This window comes from Cygnus olor, chromosome 6, assembly GCF_009769625.2.
Source record: "Cygnus olor isolate bCygOlo1 chromosome 6, bCygOlo1.pri.v2, whole genome shotgun sequence".
NCBI classification, from domain to species: Eukaryota; Metazoa; Chordata; class Aves; order Anseriformes; family Anatidae; genus Cygnus; species Cygnus olor.
Genome location: NC_049174.1, coordinates 36,036,423 through 36,059,593, shown reverse-complemented (window position 1 = coordinate 36,059,593; position 23,171 = coordinate 36,036,423). Strand labels below are relative to the sequence as shown.

The following is a 23,171-nucleotide window of genomic DNA, read 5'->3' as shown; positions in this document are numbered from 1 at the left end:
ATTCCATCACTTTCAAGGAAACCTAAAATATTAATAAGAATGTGATGAACTGAGTAAATGTGACGCCATAAGGAAATGATGGAGAACAGGTTGGAAATATAGTGCTTTGGGAATGTATTGCATTATCAAGCTTGTGATTGTGCATTTTGACAAGAGCAGCCCTCAGATTGATACGGTAGCCAAAGGGCACTCTTCCTACTGCACAGCCGTTTGTTTCCGTCTGGAAAAGGGGGAGGAGAAGAGAATTGATCCCCTCCGACAATCGATAGTGACTCAAGCCCCGGCTCTTCCACAAGAGGTCACTCCTGAGTGACAAAATTCCCAGAGAATGGCCAAAATGCGAACCAGAAAGCAACCATGGCCAGAAAAAGCAGCACCGAGTGCAACAGAGAGCACAGCATTGGTTTTACCACCTACACTATGACTGTTCTGGCAGCTCCTGCAGTCCATACACACAGGAAGGTCTCTTGTTTTTTGGATACCTGCACGGCTTCTGGGACACCTGCAATGCACAGATACTCCCTTCCTACCACGTGCCGTGACAGCACCTCTATTCTCGGTCTAACCCCGGTGCCCCATTTTCATGTGATAAAATTAACATGGCAGGCTACTCACTGGCAGACTCAATTATAGTTGGTACTAATTAATTATTAATATTATTTTTTTTTTTGGCAACCAAAGGAAAAGAAAAACCCTACAATCTGAACGATAATGAAATTACTTGGAAATTATGAAGTCTACCACCAGTTTTTAAAAGATTTCTTCACATGGAAAGGAGCAGTGGAGCAAGGCAGGTTTCTTGCACCAAATGTACAGTGGAGATTGCTAGGTGAAAAGCGTGTTCCTCCTGCCTAGGCAATATCTTCACAAATTAAATAAGTGAAATAGTTGTCATCATAAAATAAAGAGCAATCTCTTTCCATGCATTTGAAAGCGGGATCACACTTTTAGATATTTTGGTAACATTTCCCAAGGCCATCCTTGGTTATTTCTTAGCTCAAGAAAACTTCAGTTAAAACATGAATTGAATCCACACTGGATGAGAAGCCACTGAAAAGCTGCATGACCAAGAGGACAGACATTGTGTGAACTTTGGAAATTGAGTCTGGCAGTTTAAGCCCAATTTTCAATGAAATCAGTGTCTACAACTCAAAAAGCGTAACTGAGAACTACTATTTGTCCTCGCAGTGTTAGCAGAAGCAATTAGGATTAAACATAAAAAACCAAATTCCTACTACTTGGTCTCTAGGAGCAGTCTCCCCAGTTTTAAATTAAAGAATAAATCATTGGAATGCTTTAAGTAGAATATACCTGTCCTCTATATACTTGTGCTGCTAAAAAAGACCAGCAGCATAGCAGTATCTAGTCTAAAACTGGACATCTTTTGCAGCCCTTAAATGCAGAGAAGGAAAATACAAATGAGTGAGCCGTCTGAATATTTCATTAAAGATTACTGGCGGTGGTGGTGGCCTGCTAACACACATCACTTGCTTGTCTTTCGTGCTAAACTGGAGGAGTTTTAAGCCATCTTTTAAAAATGTCCTTTGTCTGGATTCAACATTGGCAGCAGTCAATAATATAAGAGCACTATAAAATTATAAAATCGTTAAACTTTACAAGAACTTTATAAACACACTTGCAGATATTGCACATATCTTCTCTGTGCTCTGCAGTCAAACTGGACAATGAAACGACCACCTGTTAACTGCTAACAATGTGTCATTACCAGTTCTCATGCCTTTTTAAAGCAATTTTGGCTCTAGCTGCCGATAATTCTGGCTACGATACTTGTGTGAACATTAAGGGCACAGAAAGCCAAAGGCAGAAAACTGACAATACAGTTTGTGCTTAGACTACTAATAAGTAAGTGAATAATATGATTTTTCTAATTCCACATAATTACTTGATCTCGAGGGGCCAAAAAAGTTCTGAATACATATTTTAGAAGCGATCCAAGCTACAGTGTTTAGATACAAGCTTCGATTCACTGAGATTTCACAGCAGATATTTTCACATTTTTTAATAGATTAAATAGCCTTGAACAAAACAGAGGTTACTCATAATTCTCTAAGGTTTTAAAAGAAACGTAGAGTAAGTCTATGCCACTGCTCATATTCACTTTTTCTGTTTTGTCTGACAAATTATCGTTTAAAGATATGTGAGAAGTCAAAATAAATAAATAAAAATGCCCCAAGTGATAAGACAGTTTATGAGCATTTTGCTATTAGCTACAATGAGAGCAGAATCAGGCCCTCAAAACTTACCATGCTCTCAAGTCTTATTTTTTCTTCCTTTGAGAAATGCAATGTAATACACAGCAGAAAGATATTGGGACAATTTTTCACAAACTACATTCAGGCTTCTTTATATTTTATAATAGAAAGAGAAACCTTAAAAAAAAAATTAAAAATCTCCAAGATGACAGGAAAACAACAACAAAAAGCTTTGGTCTGCAAAAAAGAGACTATTTAATGAATCTCTCTATTTGTGCGTGTGAGCGCATGCATGTGTTCATATATTTATGATTATGTGGATAATTATCATTAAAAATAGCTATATTGGGTGTTCTTAATGTAGCTCTTTTCTTAACATCTAAGACTTTGACCCCGAAATGTGTGCAGGCAAATTCCTGCACAGACCCTCAGCACCTATAGGTATCTTGTACCAGCATGCGGGGCTAAAGCTGTCACGGTGCTTACATTAGCAGCAGTATGTGACTCCTGCCAAACAAAGAAGAAAAACAAAGATTCAGGAGAGAGGGTGAAATTAACAAACGCTGAGCGAGTGATTTGGGATCACCACCAGCTCCTGCTGCCCACCGTACCGCAAACACCTCAACACGAGCTGGAACAGGAAAGTCTCAGTGGACTGACGCCCCTACTAGTTTTAGATCACTTTCTTTTCTAATCATACGAACAAAAATCAATCTAAATCCCTGAAACTTACTTTCCATAAAATTATAGATACATCCCTGATTGTCGGCGAGAGAGGATATGCCAGGTCTTTCAGCAATTCAGTGTATAAATATATAAGACAAAATTACTCTAGCAATTTGAGGTATTTTACTAAAATGGAAACAAAGCAACTGCAATAGACCATTAGCATAGGACTCATGTTGCTTATTTTTTAAAATAAATGGCTTGAATAAATGTCTTTTCTCCTAAACAAATTTATTTTGTTTAGGAGGGAATGTCACCCTTTAAAAGTATGGAGCTAGTAACTGTCTTTACTTAAATGCAAGTTATGTATATCAGCACAGAACATATTCAGCTTTACAATTCTCAGTGATCTTCCTTACATTCTGTATGTAATAAAAATTATCTTACCCTATAATGGCACAGTTATTTTAAAAAAGGGGAAAAAAGAATAAAATCAGAAAGGAAAAAAATCTTACTTAAAGATTTTCTGTGTTCAGGCTTTGGTTCTTTGGATTCAGTGTCTAAGCTATTCAGTAATTCGATGCTGGAGGATCTTTTGAGTTTGAACTCCAAATTTCTCGATGTGCAACTCCGTTCTTTTGGCTGGGGAAAGAATATATATATATGTCTGCTTTTAATAAAATTATTATTTGTAAGAATGAAGCAAGAGATTACAGAATGCCAGTACAGAATCAGAAACTAATAGACACAGCAAGTGATGCAGTGAGTACGTAATTTAAGGGAAGTGTAATGCAAAATTTGTCATATGGCAGAGCTTTTATGCCCCTGACAGACTGATCTTAATTTCTGAGATAAATTCCCATTTAAGTAAGGAAAACAAAAGGCCTACTTCTTTAGGCCTTAGAGACCAAAATGATTTCCACATTGTAGGCTATCTCCAAATTACTGCAAAGAGGAAGGTTGTTTAAGTAGCCTTTCTGTTTTAGATATTCACGGTAAATGTTCTTTCAAACACAATTGTTTCAAACATCTGTACAGATCTAGGGTTGAACTTTGCTGGTATAAGCACGGGGAAGAACAGGGGACTTTGCTGCTGCTCTAATTCACTGGCATACGAAATGACAGTTAGGGATCATTAGTGGTACCGAGTTTAATCACATGTAGGAGAAAGCAAAGAAGGAGGGAGACCTGGTTTTGGCTGGTCACACACCTCTTCCCACGGCATGTGGCCAGGTGAGATTTGCCATCCCAATGGTGGGGAAAGCTGCAAGGCTTTCTGCACAAATTCAAAGGTTTAAAATCAGAACAAATGGTATGGGTGAAGACTTCGGTGAGTGCTGCTGGGTAGCATCCTGTCCTGGGCACGCAGCAAGAGCAACCGCGGCAGGGACAAGCCCTGCCACCTGGTACCCTCGCTCTGCTACATGCTGCTGTGGCTCACTCTGCACTCAAAGCTGCTGAAGCCATGATTTCACCTCTTTGCGGAGTTGCACTAAAGAAATAATCGAGTCTATTAGATGTTTAGCTGAATAACACGCCAAAAAAAAGAGTGCTTTGAGTCTCCGTGGAAAACTCCACCCCAAAATCTTCAGTGGGATATCAATATCCTCGCATACCCAATGAAATGCACAGTATGAAGACATACATCATCAGATCAAACTTTCCTTGGCTGATTATAGCCTCAGGGTAATATAATGTTTGCAGTTCTTTAAGGAAACAGTAGCCCTGCTCAGGTTAACCCTTTCCACAAGATTGACTCTGCCCTCACTGCCAATTCCATTTCAGCAAAATGTTTGAAAAATGCAAGAAATGGGGGTATTTTTCTCTCACCAGATTCTTCACTGAACAAGGGAAGTCAGTGCCCTCTAAAAAAATATGTTCTTGGAGCAGGAAGAGATAGAAGGGAGACATTTGGAATTTGTACTGAGAGTGGCAAAAAAGAAAGAAAAAGCTACAGCTGAATCTGGTTTGGTAATTAAAAACTGTTTTAATAAAATGCAGCCCTGCTTACTTCTAGTAGAAAACCCCCAGCCTTCCTGGGAGAATAACAGCAATCAGTTACAAAGGAATATTATTTGCTAGTGTTATTCTTGTGAATAAGTAATACAAAAATTCATAAAAGGCTCAAATGTATTAATAGTTCTATTGAAGATTATATACTGTAGGCTGCATAAACAGAAAATGCAAAAATTCATTAGTTATTAAGTGCTTGTGTGCTTTTACAACCCTCAGCAAACCAACGTCCTTGTTATTTCAGAGAAATAAATGTAGCGTTGCATTTCAAGGCAAGAATCAAATGACATTTTAGTTCAACAACCTTGTTTATCTGACATTTTTGGGTAGATTTGCATACATATTTTTGTATCCTTCTGATAAAGGAATGTCTAGCTAGCTGCTAGCTGCTAGCTGCTGACTGCCTAAAACCTGCAGAGATGCCTAAGCAAATGAAGTTGAAATTGCTACATCTTAATTAATAAAGGTAACAGCCAAAACAAATACATACCAATCTGTCAATTGCATTTTTGATAGCGTGGAACCAATCCAATATGAGAAAGTCGATATCCGACTGGAGGAGGAACTCATTTCCTGACACTGTCGTGATCTAGGGGAGGGATGGGCAAAGACAGGTAAGTAAAGCACACAGAACAGATGATTTTCTGTAGTTTTCTCTACTATGCACCCAAACGCTTCCCTTTGTATCGATAATTATCTCCCGGAGTTACCGAGGAGTTTTGAACCTCTGTCTGAAAGCTGTTTAGGATATGTCACAACAAACGAGATATTGTCTCGGCAGTGCAACCACCAAACACAAATAGTGCAAAAATAACGATAACGTGACAAAAGTTGAGAAAAGCCAGGAAACTCAATACGATAGATGGTTCAAATGTAAATCAAAGCATTCTGGAAAGAAATGAATGCAATGTGAGAATTAATTCCTGTTATTTTCAGTTTGCATTTCTATTCTGGTATTTTTATTTTATTTCTGATTCCTCTATCTTTGAATTTACACATTTATTATCTACCTGTGATCCCAGAGTCCACTTCCAAAGCATTTTGGTGAAATTAATAGTCACTGTTTTTCACATAAAGAAAATTACCATCAAAGATGGCTGTAGCAAAGTAATTAGGAGCCCATTTATCAGGAAAAAAAAATCCCCAGTTTGTCTGAATAGAAGTTTATTTACATTTTTGACCCCCACACTGGGAATATTTATCAAAAGCATATTCATTCCCCTGATAACGCTGTTTCCCTGCCTAACAATATTTGGTGGAAATATGCATGCATATTCTGCTGGTCTGAACTTCAGTAAACCACCGTGAAAATAATGATACATCACTTTCATTATTTTATTATTATTATTTTTTTTTTTTTTTACTAAGTTTTCACCAAAGTAGATCTCCAAGTATTTTACAAAGCGGGTTGAAAGGGCCGTTTTACAGACAGCACAACTGAGGCACGGTGCTGCACTGTGGGTTATACAGCAGTGCCCTGGCCCACGTGGCTGCGGATGCGGGGCAGAGCATCTCTTCCCACCTGCAGACAAGCGACTGGAGTTACATCTCCCTCACATCCTGCAAGATGCAGGATCTCACCCTGCCCACACTCCAAACCAGCTGGGCACCCAGCAGCAATGAAACCAAAGCTTTTTTTAAAAAAATTATTGTTATTATTTTGTTATTAAGGGTTTCCTGTGCAAACCTGGGTAGCTTTCGGATTGCATGCTCAGGTTTCAGTGCTTTGGGACACAGATTCAGTCCTCCCATTAATCTGCTCATCGGGGCACGCTATTTCTCAGCACCAAAACCTGTTCAGGTCTCTCTCAGGGAACGGCTGAGCGCTGCGGTTTCTCTCTGAAGTGAGCGTGAGGAAAAGCAGAGCAGAGCCATTAAGACCTGGCACAGCCTATTTACTTAAATCGAGCAACCTGAAGTGCTACTGTTTCACTGCATCTGCCCCTGTCCAGAGTTTTTAACACACAAAAGAAACTTCCCGCATCTTTCTGAAAACTGAAATACTACCAGGAAAAAAAAAAAACAAAAAACAAAAAAAGACAAAACAGCTTAATGTTTCATTAATTGTCCTATAACCCTCCCGTTATTGAGGAAATGCCTGTAAGGAAGGTTTCCAAAGTCATCAGCATTAAGGAAAATCCCGTCAGCGCAGCTCCAGCGGAGACATCCTGTGAGAGCGCTGCGGAGATTGTGGGAATGGGCTCCCAGCGCTGGCTCGGGAGCCTGCCTGCCTGCCTGCCTGCCTGCAGATGTTCCCAGCCCCATCCAGCCCGGCTCCGGCCCTTCAGGAGCAGACCTCCAGCCTCTCCATTGTTCACCGGGCGCATGGGAGAGCCGGTGACGTGGGAAACTGGAACTCTGCTACCAGTCCTCTGCCGCGATGCTAACCACTGCTCATGTGCTATCCATTCACTTTATCAAAAGAGAAAAAGAAAAAAAAAAAAAAAGCCCAAATTCAACTTTAGGTAAGTAGTTAAACGAGGTGACCTCCAGATCCGTGCCCAGTTCACACTGCGAGTTTTGGGATTCAAACATTATTACCTTATATCACAATTTATTAATGTATACACACAGATGTGAATTAGACTAAACACAGGCAACAATTCAATCTGATGCCTCTAACCCAGTATAAACAAATCATTATTAAAATTATAAAATGGAATAACAGTTTCAAAGTAAAAGCAACATATATAATTAGATTTACTGTATTTTGAAGGCTTAAAAGGGACACAACATAGTTCATTCTTCCGTTCAGCAAATTCAGGCTTTATGAAAATACAAGCATTCAGCACTGCATAAACATTTGTACTGTATGATATGCAAAAGAGATACTCCATTACTAACAAGACCAAAGCAAAATACATGTTGAAAGTTTCTTTGTCTGAATGTGTTATTTTGATAATCATATATTATCAGTGTTTTATGAGCAAATCTGTAAAAACAGATCATAGCACTGAGGGAAGAGAATTCATTTAAAATATACTTTCTGTAAGATATAGTTCAAGTCCTTTTCTTTCTTTCCTCAGACTAATCTTCAGAGTAACTAGACAGTTTCAAGAAGACTGCTACTGCTCTCTACAGTTTAAATGCATCCACTCCTTAATTACAGTCAGTAATTGACTTTGTTCTGCTCCATTCCAGTCATTCACAGGAAAGCAGTTCCAAAGGCTTTGGCTGGTAAATCCCATTTAATGTGCAGGTTTCCTATCCCACTTTTATATATTACCTCCTTAGGATTTCTGATAAATGGTTCTTGGAAGGGATTGCTAAACCATATTTGCACTTTGAACAATCGAATTTTCAACACCCTTGGGAAAAGACATCAGTAAAGAATGCTAGCTTTGAGTAAACCTTGTGATTGAACAATTTATGATCACAGCCCTAAATGATGTATAACTAACAACAAGCATAAATTTTTCAATATTAAGGCGTGCTAACACTCCGTCCCTGTAACAAACACTGCTGAAATAAACAGAAGGACTGGAGAAAAATGAAAGACAAATAAAATAAAATAAAAAAGAGAAAGAAAATGAAGTGCTCTAGATAGAGCTGCCAGTCTCCATTGTGCCAGGTGCTTCATTTATTTCAGTATTTCCTGAAATCCCTCTCATATCGTTTTTGCAAGGGCTACAGTCCAGAATTAGCATGACCTTACCAGGCAGAATTGGGATGCCGCTGTCAGCACTAAATACATGAGGAAGGACAACTGGCACCAGCCCTCTTGTTTTCAAAGGGTGTGCCCTTCGACTTGCTTAGAGTGGGGGCAGGACTCCAGGACTCCTTCTTTCTTGCTATAGTACCCTGGGAAAATCCCTTCACAGGCTGAATCCTTCCTCCTGAGCAGTTTTACAATGAGCTCTAGTCCTGCTGTTCGGCATTGACCATCTGCGAATATCAGCTCACCGCAGGTAAATGTGTGTTAAATTCAGGGCCCTGCCAGGCTGCCAGCAAAGTGTGGAAAGTAGCAGGCAGGTGTGAAACAATTTTTTGTAATACCCTACTTGTGGCTTACTAAGGATTTCTCTTGTCATCTTATACAGCTGCAAATGGTGGGGTGGGCTTGCTTTGCATGTCACCATAGGTTGTAAGCAACAAGATCCTATGTTTCTAAATAAAACAATGCCTACATAGCTCTGATACTGTATTTTTTCAATACCATTACCATTACAATACATAAATACCCTGGATCCTATCCAGGATCAATGGTTCCTAAAAATCCTACAAACCCTACATTTTTCCTGTGCTAGGTTGTGCTCTGGGACATGCTACATGCCATGCATGGCTGCGTTTCTCCAGGACTTCCAAACCTTTACAGCTCACTTGGTTCACCTCTTTTTTATGTTTTATCTCAGAGATTCTCCCCCTTCCTGGCACTCCCACACCAGCAGAACACATAAAAGTGCCATGGAATAAGCCCAGGGGCTTTTGTCCATAGTTTTCCTACAAACGTCGGACCAGGGACTATTGCACTGCTGTGATAAAACCATCCTTCACGGCATCCCCCTGGTTCTTTACCAGTACACATTTCTACGGACACATTTGTTTCTTACATTTGTTTTAGCTGCAGAACAGGGATGGAGGCAATTTTAGCAATCCTACTGATAGGCACTCTATGGAGATATCGAAAAGGGCGAAAAATTCACACAGCAAAACAAAAATACAAAACCGTATTATTGATTCACTCACTTCAAAGTGTACTTATGCATCTCTGGTGACTGCAACTATTATTTGCAGTGATTAACTATTTTCAGACAATGCCGAGCACAAACTTTAATACAGGAAGTGGAGAACCCTACGGGGAAGGAGAAATGCAGCAAAAACACTTCAGAGTCTCTCCCCTGCAATGAAAGAGCATGGAGTGAGCAGCTTGGGAAGTGTATGGTTCACGTACGGCTCGTGTATGGCTCACATATGGCACCAAGAAACCACCACGCAGTTCTTATTTCAGCCAAATACTGAAACAAGAGATCACTCAACTCCCTCTGAACGTGGGACATCCTGAAAAAATCACGGATTGTTGAGGTAGGTCTTCGAATAACTCACCCCAACAGTTCGGCGATGGATTATTGGACACTTCTGGACCATGGAAACCCTACAAAAATGCTAAATCCAGTGCAGAATCCAGTGCAGAAAACCTAAATTTTGATGTCACCCAGGAGTTCCACAGCTTGTGGTAAACACTACGTGATTTAAACTTGGATTGACAGATACCTCTGCATGCAGAAACTCAATAAAATGTGTTCCTCTTGTTGCACTGTGCATGGGGATTGCTGCCCTTGATATACATAGGAAAAAAGGAAATGTGAATCGCTGGAGCATTTCTAGCTCAAAAGCTAACACTCTTCCCCCTTCCCACTGCTCCCTTCATCTCACCTTGCTTCTTGCAAGTTTTTCTTCTGATCATGTTAACCATCCTGATTCCCATAAAAGAGAGGAATCTAGGTTTTTCCTCCACCTTCCTGAGATATTTTTTGCAGGATGGAGTCTGGCCATCCAGTCTACTTAACACAGGGCACGGTACACACCATCTGCATGCCAGACACCAGGGCTGGTATTAAAAATAAATTAATTAATTAAAAAAAAAAAAAAAAAAAAGGGAAAAAGAAAAAAAAATTAAACTGGGAATTTTCACTCTCCTTTTCTAAATGTTCTTTAAAAAAATAATATTTAGAATATAATATAGCTTGAGAATAAATGCATAAAACATAGAAACTCATGTGTCCACACCCACAGCAGAAATAAAATTAATTAAAGTTGGGAGACACTGTGCTCCTTAGTGGTTTAATTAACTGGAGTTGAATTAAACAGGGACAGAGATATGTAAGTTTTTAAAAACATGTCAAAAGTCAAACTGCGTTTCTGGAAGTTGATCTCAAATTCTTTCTCACAGATAATCCGGTCTCTTGGCCATGTTTATGCTGAAAGACAGAGCAGCAGAGACGATAAATAAAATATCTCTCTGTGCTGCACTGTATTGAGCTGAGATTCTAATATTCAAGAAATGCAAATAAAAGAAAACAAAAGGATTGTTATTCAGCTGCATTATATCCATACTGCATCACATATCCATGATATGATTCAGCTTCTCCAGCGGAGGTAGTCATGTTTATGCTGATAGTTAAGTTACTTAAAGGACTCTAAGATGTTTACAACTACCAAAGAAATTTCATTATCAAGCAGATTGTCTGTCTCATGTTACAGTCTGGCTTTACCAATCTAGCAGTCCTTTGCACGTCGAGCAAAGTTAACATTGAAATGAGGGGGAAATATCAGCTTGGAAGAAAAGGTCTTCAACCAATGTTTCCAAAAAAATGATATTTGTTAAAACATTTTGTGAGAAAGTATCTGCCTTGTGTTCCCAATGTTGCTAGATGTTAAGTAAATATATGCTGATTGCAAAAAAGTTGCTTTGGCAACTCTCTTATTAAAATGCATTTGTAACCCCCATCTGTCATGAAAGTTTTGAAAAGTTTGTTTACTTTGGATAGCCGCCTTATCCAGGGTTACCCCAGCATACAATGATAGCAGTCTTCAGAAGTTGTGTGAGGAACAAGCCACTGGGGATCCATTTTTGTTTTAATTGGCACACACAAACACTTTTCTGGTCTGTCAAAAAGATCAAGCTAATATGCATGGCGGGTGTTATATTCTCAGCTTTTGGGAGTAGTAAAGCTCCCTTTATTTAAGTAATTTAAATGATAGACTGCAAAAACTTTGCAAGTCAGAAAAATGTTTTATACTTTCTTTGGGAATATTTGTTTTAAGCAACAGAAAATGTTCTACATATCTAAAGATGTTGAACCTTATGTTATAATTACCCTGTTTCTTCTGACTCTGTAAAAATTACTGTGAAAACCAAGCATTGCAAAGAGGCAACAAACAGATCCTGTGTTTTCACAACTTCCACACTATTAGCAACTGTAAGACCAATCACTGCCAGATGTTTACAAGATATGTCTTTAATTGTCTTGCCTTGTGGCGTGACTGATTTGCACGTCCATTCTCTGGAAACCTTCGTGGGGTCACGGTACCAAAGTAACCAGCTTACACAAATAATTTTTTTTTTTTTAATGAATTTAATCTAATGTTTGGGGTATATATATCAATGGCTCTGAAGTGGATTCAACAGCCTGAATTCTAGGGACAAACTTCCACAAAATAACATTTTTTTTTTTTAATGAAACTGTATTGCACCAGTGAATTCTTTTTTTTTTTTTTTTTTTCCCCTGGTGAATTTCTAGGACTGAGCTCTTCAACATACAATAGCAGTAAAATAATGAACTCTGGGACTGTTAGGAAGAAAAAAAGATCTCTGAGCCTAATGCTTCCCTTCTGCTGTGCAATGAACTCATAGTATATACCAATTCCTATTGAATTGCACTGATATTAGTGAGGAGAGAATCGGGTCTTTTCTCTGCATTATAAGGCAAATCTCTTCCCTTCCTGCCTGCCTGTGAAGAATCTCAGAAGGAGAAGAAGTGATTTATACCATTTGTAAGGAAGACACTCAACAGAAAGGAGGTCATGATTAAAGCTGATTAGGCCCCAACAGACCAAACCTCCTCCTTGGGCTTGAAGAGGAGATTAGACTGGAGAGTCCAAGGAGCCTCCCTAGAAGGGAGAGGTCCAGTGCTCTGCCAGAGGGTACCGGGATGCTTCCACTGCTTTCAGGCAATGGGTGGGCATTCTCCCCTTTTCATCCACCAGTTCAGGTCTTTTTTCTTCCTTCCCTTACAGATGTATGAAAATTAAAACACGTGCTGTTTGAAAGAAGGAAAAGGAATGGAAGAGCAAGTATTTTCTGCTAAGCATCCAAGGAATACACTGAGAAGTATTTATACTGATCTGCTATGCTGGTATTATCCCCTACATGAGATAAAGTCTGACTCCTTGGATTTGCTTCTACAAACCAGAGGTTTACTCCAGAGGAGGGCAAAGGGCAGAAAATGAAAATCTGAGGCAGGCAGAAGACGACCACCTCAGACGCCTGTACCACCCGCTGCTCCAACCCCACACCACTGGAGCAAATGGACAGATGCCCTCCAGGTATTAGGTCAAAGTGAGAGGAGATGGAAGTCACTGCAGACATGGGAAGCAAAAAAGATGTACCCCCAAAACTGGCTTATAGCTGAAAAGCAAGAGAGAATAATTAAGACACAACTCAGTCACGTCTGTGCATAGCAGGAAGTAGGGGAATAGACAATTGTGCATTTAGTCCACAGATGAAGACTAAAGGCACTGCATGAATACCTACTGCAAGCTACTTTTCTCCTTGGGGTAATATTTTACTGTTATTGCCTTTGCAATCTGAAGCCATATATTACCCAGCCACATACAGAGATATTGGCAATGGTTTCCTAGAGAAGTCCCTGTCTTTCTTAGTTTTACCAGCTGGACAAGACCTAGTGATGAATGGTCCTCCTGTCCAATTTTATATGCACGTTATAACACTTTATGATATATGTGAGAGAGACTCAACGTGATAAGTCCCTGTAACAAACAAAAAAATCAAAGGGAGAATGAATGCTCTAGTTTCAGTAAAAGCAAAGATATATATTTAAAATATATATGTGCTATGTGTAAAGATTTCATTTCGTTGACTCTTATTTTAGCAAGAAATTTATTCATCAGTAGCAGAGCATTTTACAGCTACATTATTTGCAGGCAGAAGCCAGCGCTGGCTTTGAGTATTTCATTTACTGACACATGTCTCCTATTAATAAGTGCTGAGATTGCACAATAAGAAAAAAAGAGATGTTGCTATAAGTATCTTTATACTTACAGTAATGTATTTGGCCATGATTATAAGTGTTTATAAAACATTCAAGAATCGTTCCTTGTCTACTTACACTAATGAGAACACCTGTTAACTTTAGAGCTGCACAGACTTATTTGCATTGAATTCAGGTTTTTGCATACTGTACATCACTTTTTGAAACAATTAGATGTTTACAGAGAAATATAGCTAAAAGAAGAACAGCAGCTTGAACGCCCTCCAGCCCAAGTCAATACTAATCCTGGTTTGAGTGAAAAGCAGAAATCTGCTGAATTATAATACTGACACAAATTCAGTTAGCAGTGAACAAAGGTGTACCTGCAAATCCTCTGATAGCAGATGTTACTTGTGGGGATTGATACCTGCTGTTGAATAAAGCATCTCTTAGAGATGAAACAGCACTACTGAATGGGATTTTTCATTGTTATATTTACCATGTCCTTTTCATTCGTATTTCTTTTATTTATTTATTTATTTTCTGACTCAGAGCCTTTCTATATACTGAGCATGCAGAACATGCTGTCATTTTCCAAAATTAGCTGTTTACGTTATTTTATTAACTTGCCAAAAGCCAGTAAGACAACACAAGAATCCTCCTACTGCTAGAGATCCAAAACACCACCTCTGCCGTAGAGGGTTTTGTGGCCTGGGGCAAGGAGGCAGGAGGTCCTTTTCTATAAAAACAGGTCTACTGAACGGTAAGTGTAATATCCTGCTGCTACACGGCCACGCCAGCTAGTGTTTAATAACAATGTAAAACATCAAAGTTGGTCCACGATCTGAACATACACTCTGCCAGCTGTGTCAAGTTTCTAAGTGTTGTAGGGAGGAAAATATAATGGTTATCATCTTTCCTTGCATGCAGGGAGTGAACAATGCACAGCATCTTTGGGTTTCCTCCATCCGTTTTTATTTGTACATAAATATTAGGAAAAACTAAGCGTGACTAAAAATGTTTTCAATATGGCTATTATATCCATCTAAGAAAAACATTTCTGACTACAGCAACTGAAAAGATTTACACTACAAAAAATATTTAGCGTTTTAATAGAAAGGATGATGTATGGAAAATATTTGCACATATATCAACAGCAAATATTGTCCATACATTTTTATCACCTAGCTGAGCTCTGTAGTCTCTAAGGATTCACAAAATGGTTAAAAATTTTCACAGGCGATACCATACATGCAGTACTCAGCTAGGTACTGAAGAATATGGATTCTTCACAACCAGTTCCTAAAAGGCTTATAGACTATGAACCCTTACAGTTTTTGTTTTTAAATTTTATTTTTATTTGAAGGTCATGTTATTTTATATAAGTGGCATCACAGACTAGAAAGTATGGAGACTATGTTTCATTCAAAGAATAATATCTTCTATTTTTTTTGTAATAAGAAAATCCTGCAATCCAAAAAATGAATTTTGCATATCTCCATATTCCCATGATAGTTGCAAACCAGTTTTCTACTGTTGGAAGATCCTGGATTTTTTTCTTCAGATATTCTGGAGCTTCACTGACAGCACTGAAAATGCATTGGCCTTTAAATTTATATGCTCTTCTAATTGGTAGAGTAGTAATGACAGAAGGTTACTCAAATTTTATTTAAAAATATCACATTTAAAAATTATTTAAAAATATCACATAACCAAAATTATCTTTTCACAATAGGCGTCTAAGGGGAGCTTTTCTAGGAAAAGAGAATATAGCTCAGAACTTGGTGAATTTTGTACAGTAACTGAATTTATCCATCTAGCAGTAATTGGGTGAAAAACTACTGAAATATTTGACTACATAGTTCACAAACAAGCCAATGCACAGCAATCAATTATGCAATGTATTGGTTTTTAATAAATACACGTAGAATTAGAAAAATATTATTAGAAACATGCACCTTCTGTCTAGGTCTTTGAGTTAACAGTATGGACCAGGATATACCAAGTGCCAAACATTAAAAGATACAGACTTTATTATAAAAATATGTATAATTTTTACAAGTATCTGAAATTTCTGAATAACATAGGCTTTTCTCATGTGTTAGAGCATGGTGTACACTTTGACACCTGTCATTCAAGCTTCTGGCCATCACACTGGAGGGATGCATCCCACTGGAGGGATGCACCACAATGTGATGTGGCATGCAGAAAAATTGAAAAACTCAATTTTTCCAAAACACAAATCACATCTTCTAGTTTTAAATAGAGAGAATGATTGCAAAATATTTGGCCATCAAGACTGTAAAGATTGAGGTTGGATAATCAATAACGTTTGTGGTTGAATTACCCACTGATAATAAGTAATTTCCTGCTATTCGTGAGGGGAATTGGGAAGTGGTTTTTGGGAATTTGGCAGACTCAGTCCTTCTTTTCTAAATATGCTGTGTCTGAAAGCCTGGTATGCTTCCCTGTCACAAGCTTTGGGATGATGCAGTATAGCCAAATGCAGGTTTGGGGTGACAGCTCTTTCAGGACCTTAGGAATCTAAATATAAGAGAAGCTAAAAATATACAAAATTATCAGGCACAGAAATGGTTGGGTATTTGGGTTTTGAGTCCTCCACACCATAATCATGAGACCATATTTATCTGGAGTCCTGCAACACCGTGATTGTTGCTCTGCTTCTTGTCACTAATAAATGTACAATACACATGACAGAGAAATAAATAGAGTGTTTTAAAACGCATTATGGCCCCCTTGTCCAACGATGTCATCACTGAATATTAATCCAAGCCCTGTGCATGTGCCAGGAGACTCGTGCTCATCCAGCAACATGAACTGCAGATACAGGAGGGCTATGACCAGAGCACCTCCACACAGACCCCTGCCCTTCCCACCACCTTGGTACAGACACCAGATGCACTATCACTCTCATCCAACCAAATGGCAATTAAAAAGTGACATCCAGTCAGTAAGTTATATTTTAATCTGCCAGGCAAAAGGGAAAGTCTTAGGGAAACTGGAATTTTGGATTTTAGTTCCTGAAAGTGTTATGTTACCTTTTATTACAATCCCACCCTTATCCTAATCCTTACACCGCTCCCCTGCCACCGAAGTAATTCAGAATGTTATCAGATTCTTGAGAGTGACAAACGAAACCGAGAAGTTACTTCCCAGTGGTTTGGGGCACTTGCTCATTAGACCTGAGCTAGAAGAGCTGACTCTCTGTTACTTGTGCCTGTGAGCGGAGATGTGTAAGTGAGTTTGAACTATAAACAGAACCAATTACATTAACACTTCCAAACACTTTCAGAATAAGACTGAAAGCTTTTGTTTGTTTTGCAAAACTATGATCCGCTATGCTAATAAGTCTAAAATTTGATTAAAAGAAAAACATTCAAAGCCAAACCTGGCAGTACAGCTTCTTATGCGCTTTGCTTTCATCTGCTGGAACGCGGTAGCCCTGATTCAGCAAGGTACTTCATTAAGCACCATGCAACTTCCAGAACACGAGCACTTGCACTGTTTTCAGTCATAAGACTGAAATGAGCAAATCAGTCAGAGCAAAAATAGCAGAAAAGTTATATTTATTCACGGAGTGAATATTTTAGGGAACAAAAGCTATGTTAGTGACAGTCAGTAAGAGCTGCATGTAAATTAACAGCAGAACCACAAGCAACAAAGTTAGCTATCACTTATAAACCCCACTGCAAAAGGAAGCCAAATCTTCTAGCCCTCCTGGGTGAAGAGAATGGATTATTAAGGAATTAGAGAAAGCAAAACAAACAAAGAACAACCACCACCAACACGGATCCCACCTGATGGGGAACTGATGTTCTTTCACTATAAGAGAGCCCAAAGTGGTAATTTTATCTCCTTGAAGAACACAGTGTCAGAAAAAGAATATGATACGTATTTATCTTTCGTTATAATAGTCAAGACACTGACAGATCAGCTTGAAAAACTGAGAGAAAAATCATAACTACCTAAGAAATTATACGTAGTCTTCACCTAAACTCCGAGTCTTCAGTTGCCAACCTCCCTCACAGCTCACCCATCTCCTTCTGAGAACAGATGAACTGATTCCCTGTCACAGCCAAGCTTATAATGTCTAAGATTAACTAGAAGTCACTCATTTAGAAGATGACCTTAGAAAGAATTAAGCCATAAATTAGATACTGTCAGAACTTGAGAATTAAAAGACCAAAAAAAAAAAAAAATTGCTGAGAGTTTGAGGTGTTTAGAAATTCAATTATACCATTTCATCTCTTACTTGACTGCAAACACACACAGAGTAGAACGCTGTGTTGAAATGCACAGAAATACACCATATCCAAACAAAGTAGTGAGAAATGTTAAAATAGGTGAATATTTACCAAAGCTCTCACTTAACAAATAAAGAGCTCTGGTAGCTATGCACTCCTTGGGAAAGCTCCCTTTATCGAGGGACAGAATGGGATCCCAGCTTCACGCTTAAATCTGAATGATAACTCATTCCCATTTTTCACTCCTTTTGCTTGATGACAGGTCATTCACCTCACTACTGTCATGCATTACAAAAATTAGCAACCAAGAAAATGAATCTAGATCATTTCCTACGTCTGAACTTGCTCATTTGCCTATATGCTCGGTTTCCTCCTAGAAACCCGTTCGCTGCATCACAGGACCAACTTTCACAGCCGACACAGAGCAGGAGAGACGGAGAACCTTGTGAATTTTCCCAATGTATCAGACTTACAGAAACACCTGTGCTAAATAACTTCGTGCTGAGCTACTGTGAAAAGCTGCGGCGTTAAATAGCAATCACAGTTTATTATTTTTCACTGCATTGGTTACTCTTCCACTAGAGTCCTCCGAGCTGTCATACAGAGTATGAATGGTACCCATTTTAATCCTAATGCCTTTCTCTTTATTTACACTGCTAAAGTCACAAATTTCTTTATTTATCTTGAAGTATCATTATATCAATATAATGGGAGTTGAGCGGTGCCCGCTAAAGTTGAAAAAGGATCTGTTTACAAATGCCTTTCATTTCTGAATTGAAACCATTCCTTCATTGACCACGGAAGGAAGATGAGACAGGTTGAGGTAAATCCTCTAACCCACTTGGTTTGATACAGGTTTGAAAGTGTTATTTCTCTTCTTTAAAAAGATCCCAAATACAGTGTGTAACGACAAAAGTACAGCAAAATTAAATAAATTTAGGAAGTCACTGTGGATCCTTCTCTTATTTAGGACTACAGCCCCTATGTGAGTAAAACCTCCACTTTCTATTTTACAATGAAACAATGCCCTTAAATCTACACAAACACTCCAAAAACACATTTGCATGTACGCAGAGCTAGTTACAGGCTTTAAGCCTGCTAATTATTAGATGGGAAACTTGTTCAAAGAAATTAGTGACTCTGCTAGTGAAGATCAGAGAGGCAGCAAAGCTACTATGAGCAGGTAGGAAAGTTGCAATTAGGTTTTTCTGAGGATTATCTCACTTTGCCCATCCTGGAGTGCTAGAAATACAGAGCCAAAAAATACTGGGAGTATTAAACACTGAGTCTGGGAGCAGGAAAATGTCAAATACCTGCACATACTCTCAAGCCTGGGGGGCAAAAAGGTAAAAGCACACGCCAGCACTCACCACTACATCACCACTATTAAAAAGATCTCCCCTTTTCCACCCGTAACCCCTTTACATGTGCTCCCAGCCTACAAAAAAACACCCTGTAGCTCTAAGAAGGGCAGTGCTGTTGCAAGAGCAGCCCAGTAAAGTGGGAACGGAGCTCCTGCTAATAATGATTCATCTCCAGAGATGTATGCATCAGTCAGATTGGAGGCTGGAGATATGTTTAGATACTACACTCAAGTTAGAGTGAACCTAAAAAAGCATTTGCTTAGCCAAACCTTTCGAAACTGGGGAGAGGGAGAAAAAAAAAAAAGGGGGGGGGGGGGAAGAAAGTTTTTGGAAATTTACCACTCTTTGTCTGAATCAAAATTTTAATCAATTCCTGATTTTCACCAGGCTCCAGTCAGGAGAGCGCAGCTCATGGTATTTAAATTAAGCTCCCACAACATTTTGTGGCAACACGATATTTTATGGCAGTGAGTGCAAAACACACCAGCGGCACCACTGTAAACTTTGAAACATTTTGAAGAATATCAAGCACCAACTGCGCTGCCAATAGAGTTTTAAGTACAAAACATAGAGAGCTAAAATTATGCAAGCAACCGTTTCTCACACAAGTAGTCCCAGCAATTTCAGACAAGGGCGATACCCGTGATGAAGACTTGCAGAGCGGGATAATCGAAAAAAAGTATATAAAAAGGTATTTTCCAGTGCAAAGAAGGTAGCGGCATCCGGACTCATGTTTAGGTAGGTTTGTCTGCGCTCTTGTGCTTCTCATTTGCTACCTATGTGAAGCATGCTTCAAATCTATAATTTATATATGGATGAAGTGAAAATTTCAGTGTTTTTCTTTCAGTATAAAGCCTATTGTGAATAGCCCCAGGACAACTCCCCCAGCCAGGTAATTTGAACAGCAGAAAAGATAGGCAGATACGTTATTTTCAACAAGGTCCCAAGGTGGCTTTCAATTAAGAAAAACAATTGACTGATGTTTCTCTGTTTGCTGCCAGGAAGCTCTGTGTAGTATTTCTAGAGCTTTTCCTCCACACTACCCAACATGTGGGCTCCGTGTCAAGCTGTGAGTTTGTAAATCTTTTTCAGCACTTATCAGAGCTCAACATGAATTATGGTATTGCCAAATCTGCTTTATGCAGCTTTTTTTTTTTTTTTTTTTTTAACACTAGAAGAAAATGTATGATTTTATGGTCAAAAAGAAATGTCTACATACTTTTGATGGGAAAATACAGGTAATTTGATTGAACTCCAGAAAAAAATGATTTCCCCCTAATCCTGCATCTTTACTGCCTTCAAACTTTGGAATCTTCTGAGCAAGCTGTTGAGCTCTCCGTGGTGTGCATGGTTTCTTTCTGTACCTTTATTACTAAGACTTTATTAACTCACATTTCATTAACTTTAATGCATGCTTGAAAACCACATCTACTTTTGGGGACGATTTGTCTTAAAATGTGTGCTAATATTTAGTAAAATATCTTCCTTTTTGTCGTGGAGTACTTAGAAAGGAACATAAATCAGCCCTTTTGTTGAGGGCTAATAAACTTTGCGCGTGTGTATATGTGTGTGTGTGATTTAGTACCATTATAATAATATTATATGGCAGGCAAAAATATAATGAAAATGATAATTTGCCAAAAAGATTTAAAAAACACTGAGGTGTTACCTATCAAAAGTTCTCCTTCTGTCTATGATACAGCACAGATTGCAATCGTGACAGTAAATCTGGTGCTATTGTTAATGCCATGGCACTTTGGTTTTTGGCTTGCTTCAGTCCAATCTGTGACATGCTTGTGAATATCTTTCTTCTGTTCTGTCTGTATGGCATATGGATTTCTGGGATACAACGTCAGACCTATCCACATAACAAGTGTTCAGAGCACCTTATCATTTTAAAAAGCCAATTACTCAAAAAGACAAATGTGAAATGTTTCACATTTAATGATGAGCAAATCTGCAAAACAAATGCAATTTTGCTTCATTTGAAAAAGTTTAGTTTAACTGTAAATATTGCAATGGAGTCCCTAGCAATACACACCATGGGTAGGGACGGGCTCATTTTATGCATATTGTACATCATCACTGTCACTTAAATCTGCAAGATTTTCCATGCTAAGTTGTTTTAAATAAATAGAAAGAAATGAGATACAAAAGACTGAAATATATGCTTCTGAATAGACTGTAAAAATGTCACTGCTAACACTGAGCATTGGACACTTAAAAAAAAAATATTTTGAAAGTCTCACCCAAAAAAACGAAAACTGCATATGTCTACAGAGGTAAAGGTCAGTAATGAAACAATTAACAGCAAAAATACCAATCCATTTTTTAGAAATATTTGTCAATACATAAAGAATGTTTTGTACTGCACATAAGTGCTCAATTAATCCTGGATTAGTGTCCGTATGTCATATTCCCAGACTGAAATGATGTCAGCTGAAGAACTTAAATACACCCAGGTTCAAAGCAAGATTTTGTAAGGACTTCAGGAGAGCAGAAACTGCCACTTTCTGGTGCAGTACTAATAGAGCTCATGATTCAACGAGAGCCGTAAGAATACGTATAATATATATGCTCTGCCACTGAGGTCAAAATACAGCACCGTAGATTTATGCCCACACGTATGCAAAATACATATACCAGCCACTGCCAAAGACAATTTAATGATTGTCAGTTATCTAAATCATAGGTGCTGAGCACCACAGAAGAAATTAAAGTGGTTATTGTTAGTGTGGTAGCACGTTGGGCTAAAAGACTGGGAGAACTGCCGTAGCAGTGGATATACTTGACAGCAAGGCAAATGGATTTATGTGCAATATTTAAAATATATGGGAAACATGTAAACATATTTTAATATTGAAGATTTTTGTGACTAATTTGATTTTTAAAACCCTCTCACTAAACTGAGAACACTGGTAACAAAATACTATATAATATGGGAAACTGAATGCAGCTGGCACTGGTAATTTTAGAAGAAACTAATCTTGATATTTATAACATCATGTAGCAAGCGGAACAGCTTTACCAGGCTGGGAATGTTGAAATACAAAAAAGTTCACCTTTCAGCTATTGTGCTTCAGTTCTCCTGCACTAGAAAAATCAGAAATCAGCCGTTGCAAGGAAAATATGAAGAAAGTTTATTATGCTATATAGCCATTGAGATACCTTGCTTAAACTGGCTGTACATGTACTGTATTTTATATTAAATTTTTGTAATCCAGCTCAGGGATTTAATACATACAGCTGAAAAATCAGTTCATAAATTATATTTAGCAAGACAGAAAATATGCTGAGCTATAACATTAGATAAGAACCTTATTTTAAATACATTCCTTTTATTTATTTTATTTTATTTTTATTTCCAAGCGCTTTCAATTTAGGGTTTGATGTTTTTTACCTGTGGAATGTCGGTTATAATGAACCAATAACTGATGCATAAAAAAGAAGGTATTTTACCCTTAATCCTGGAAACAGCTGTAACAATAATTCCCCAAATATTTTTTGCTCTTGCTGCACAATAATAAGCATAAGTGTACATATAAACCCAAAAGAGAATGCAGTTTAGCTCACAATTTCATTATGGTATTTAATTTCCACAATTTGGGATTGTAAGGGTAAAATAAACATTCATAGAGCATAATAGACCAAACGATTTCATAAATCAAGCCACATAAAGTGTGTGACTCCACGTGATTTACATCAGAGGTTAATTTTCACCAGTATCTTTAATGTTCAGGAGTAATGAAGACATAGGAACATATGATATCAAAATGCACAACTTTAATAAATGCGGAGATTTTAATTTGCAGGGGACTGTGCAAACATTTAGCCTGGATTTATACTACGTGTTTTTGTTGTTTTGCTTCTCCCTTGCACACCCACTCACCAACTTCAGCACTGCGTTTCAGATTTGAATGAAGTGAAAAGCTCAATGGG

The 23,171-nt window shown here is 38.3% G+C and overlaps 1 protein-coding gene across 5 annotated transcripts in view; it reads right to left on the bottom strand.

The window, feature by feature from the left end:
- Positions 1-23,171, bottom strand: part of ARHGAP15 (Rho GTPase activating protein 15) — a 332,536-nt gene that overhangs the window by 155,663 nt on the left and 153,702 nt on the right. For all 5 annotated transcript variants that reach the window (XM_040560622.1, XM_040560623.1, XM_040560624.1 and 2 more), the window contains 2 exons: positions 5,383-5,481; positions 3,395-3,521 (listed from right to left, as the gene is read on the bottom strand). In XM_040560622.1, the coding sequence (XP_040416556.1) occupies positions 3,395-3,521; positions 5,383-5,481 (226 nt within the window). The remainder of the gene's footprint in view (positions 1-3,394; positions 3,522-5,382; positions 5,482-23,171) is intronic.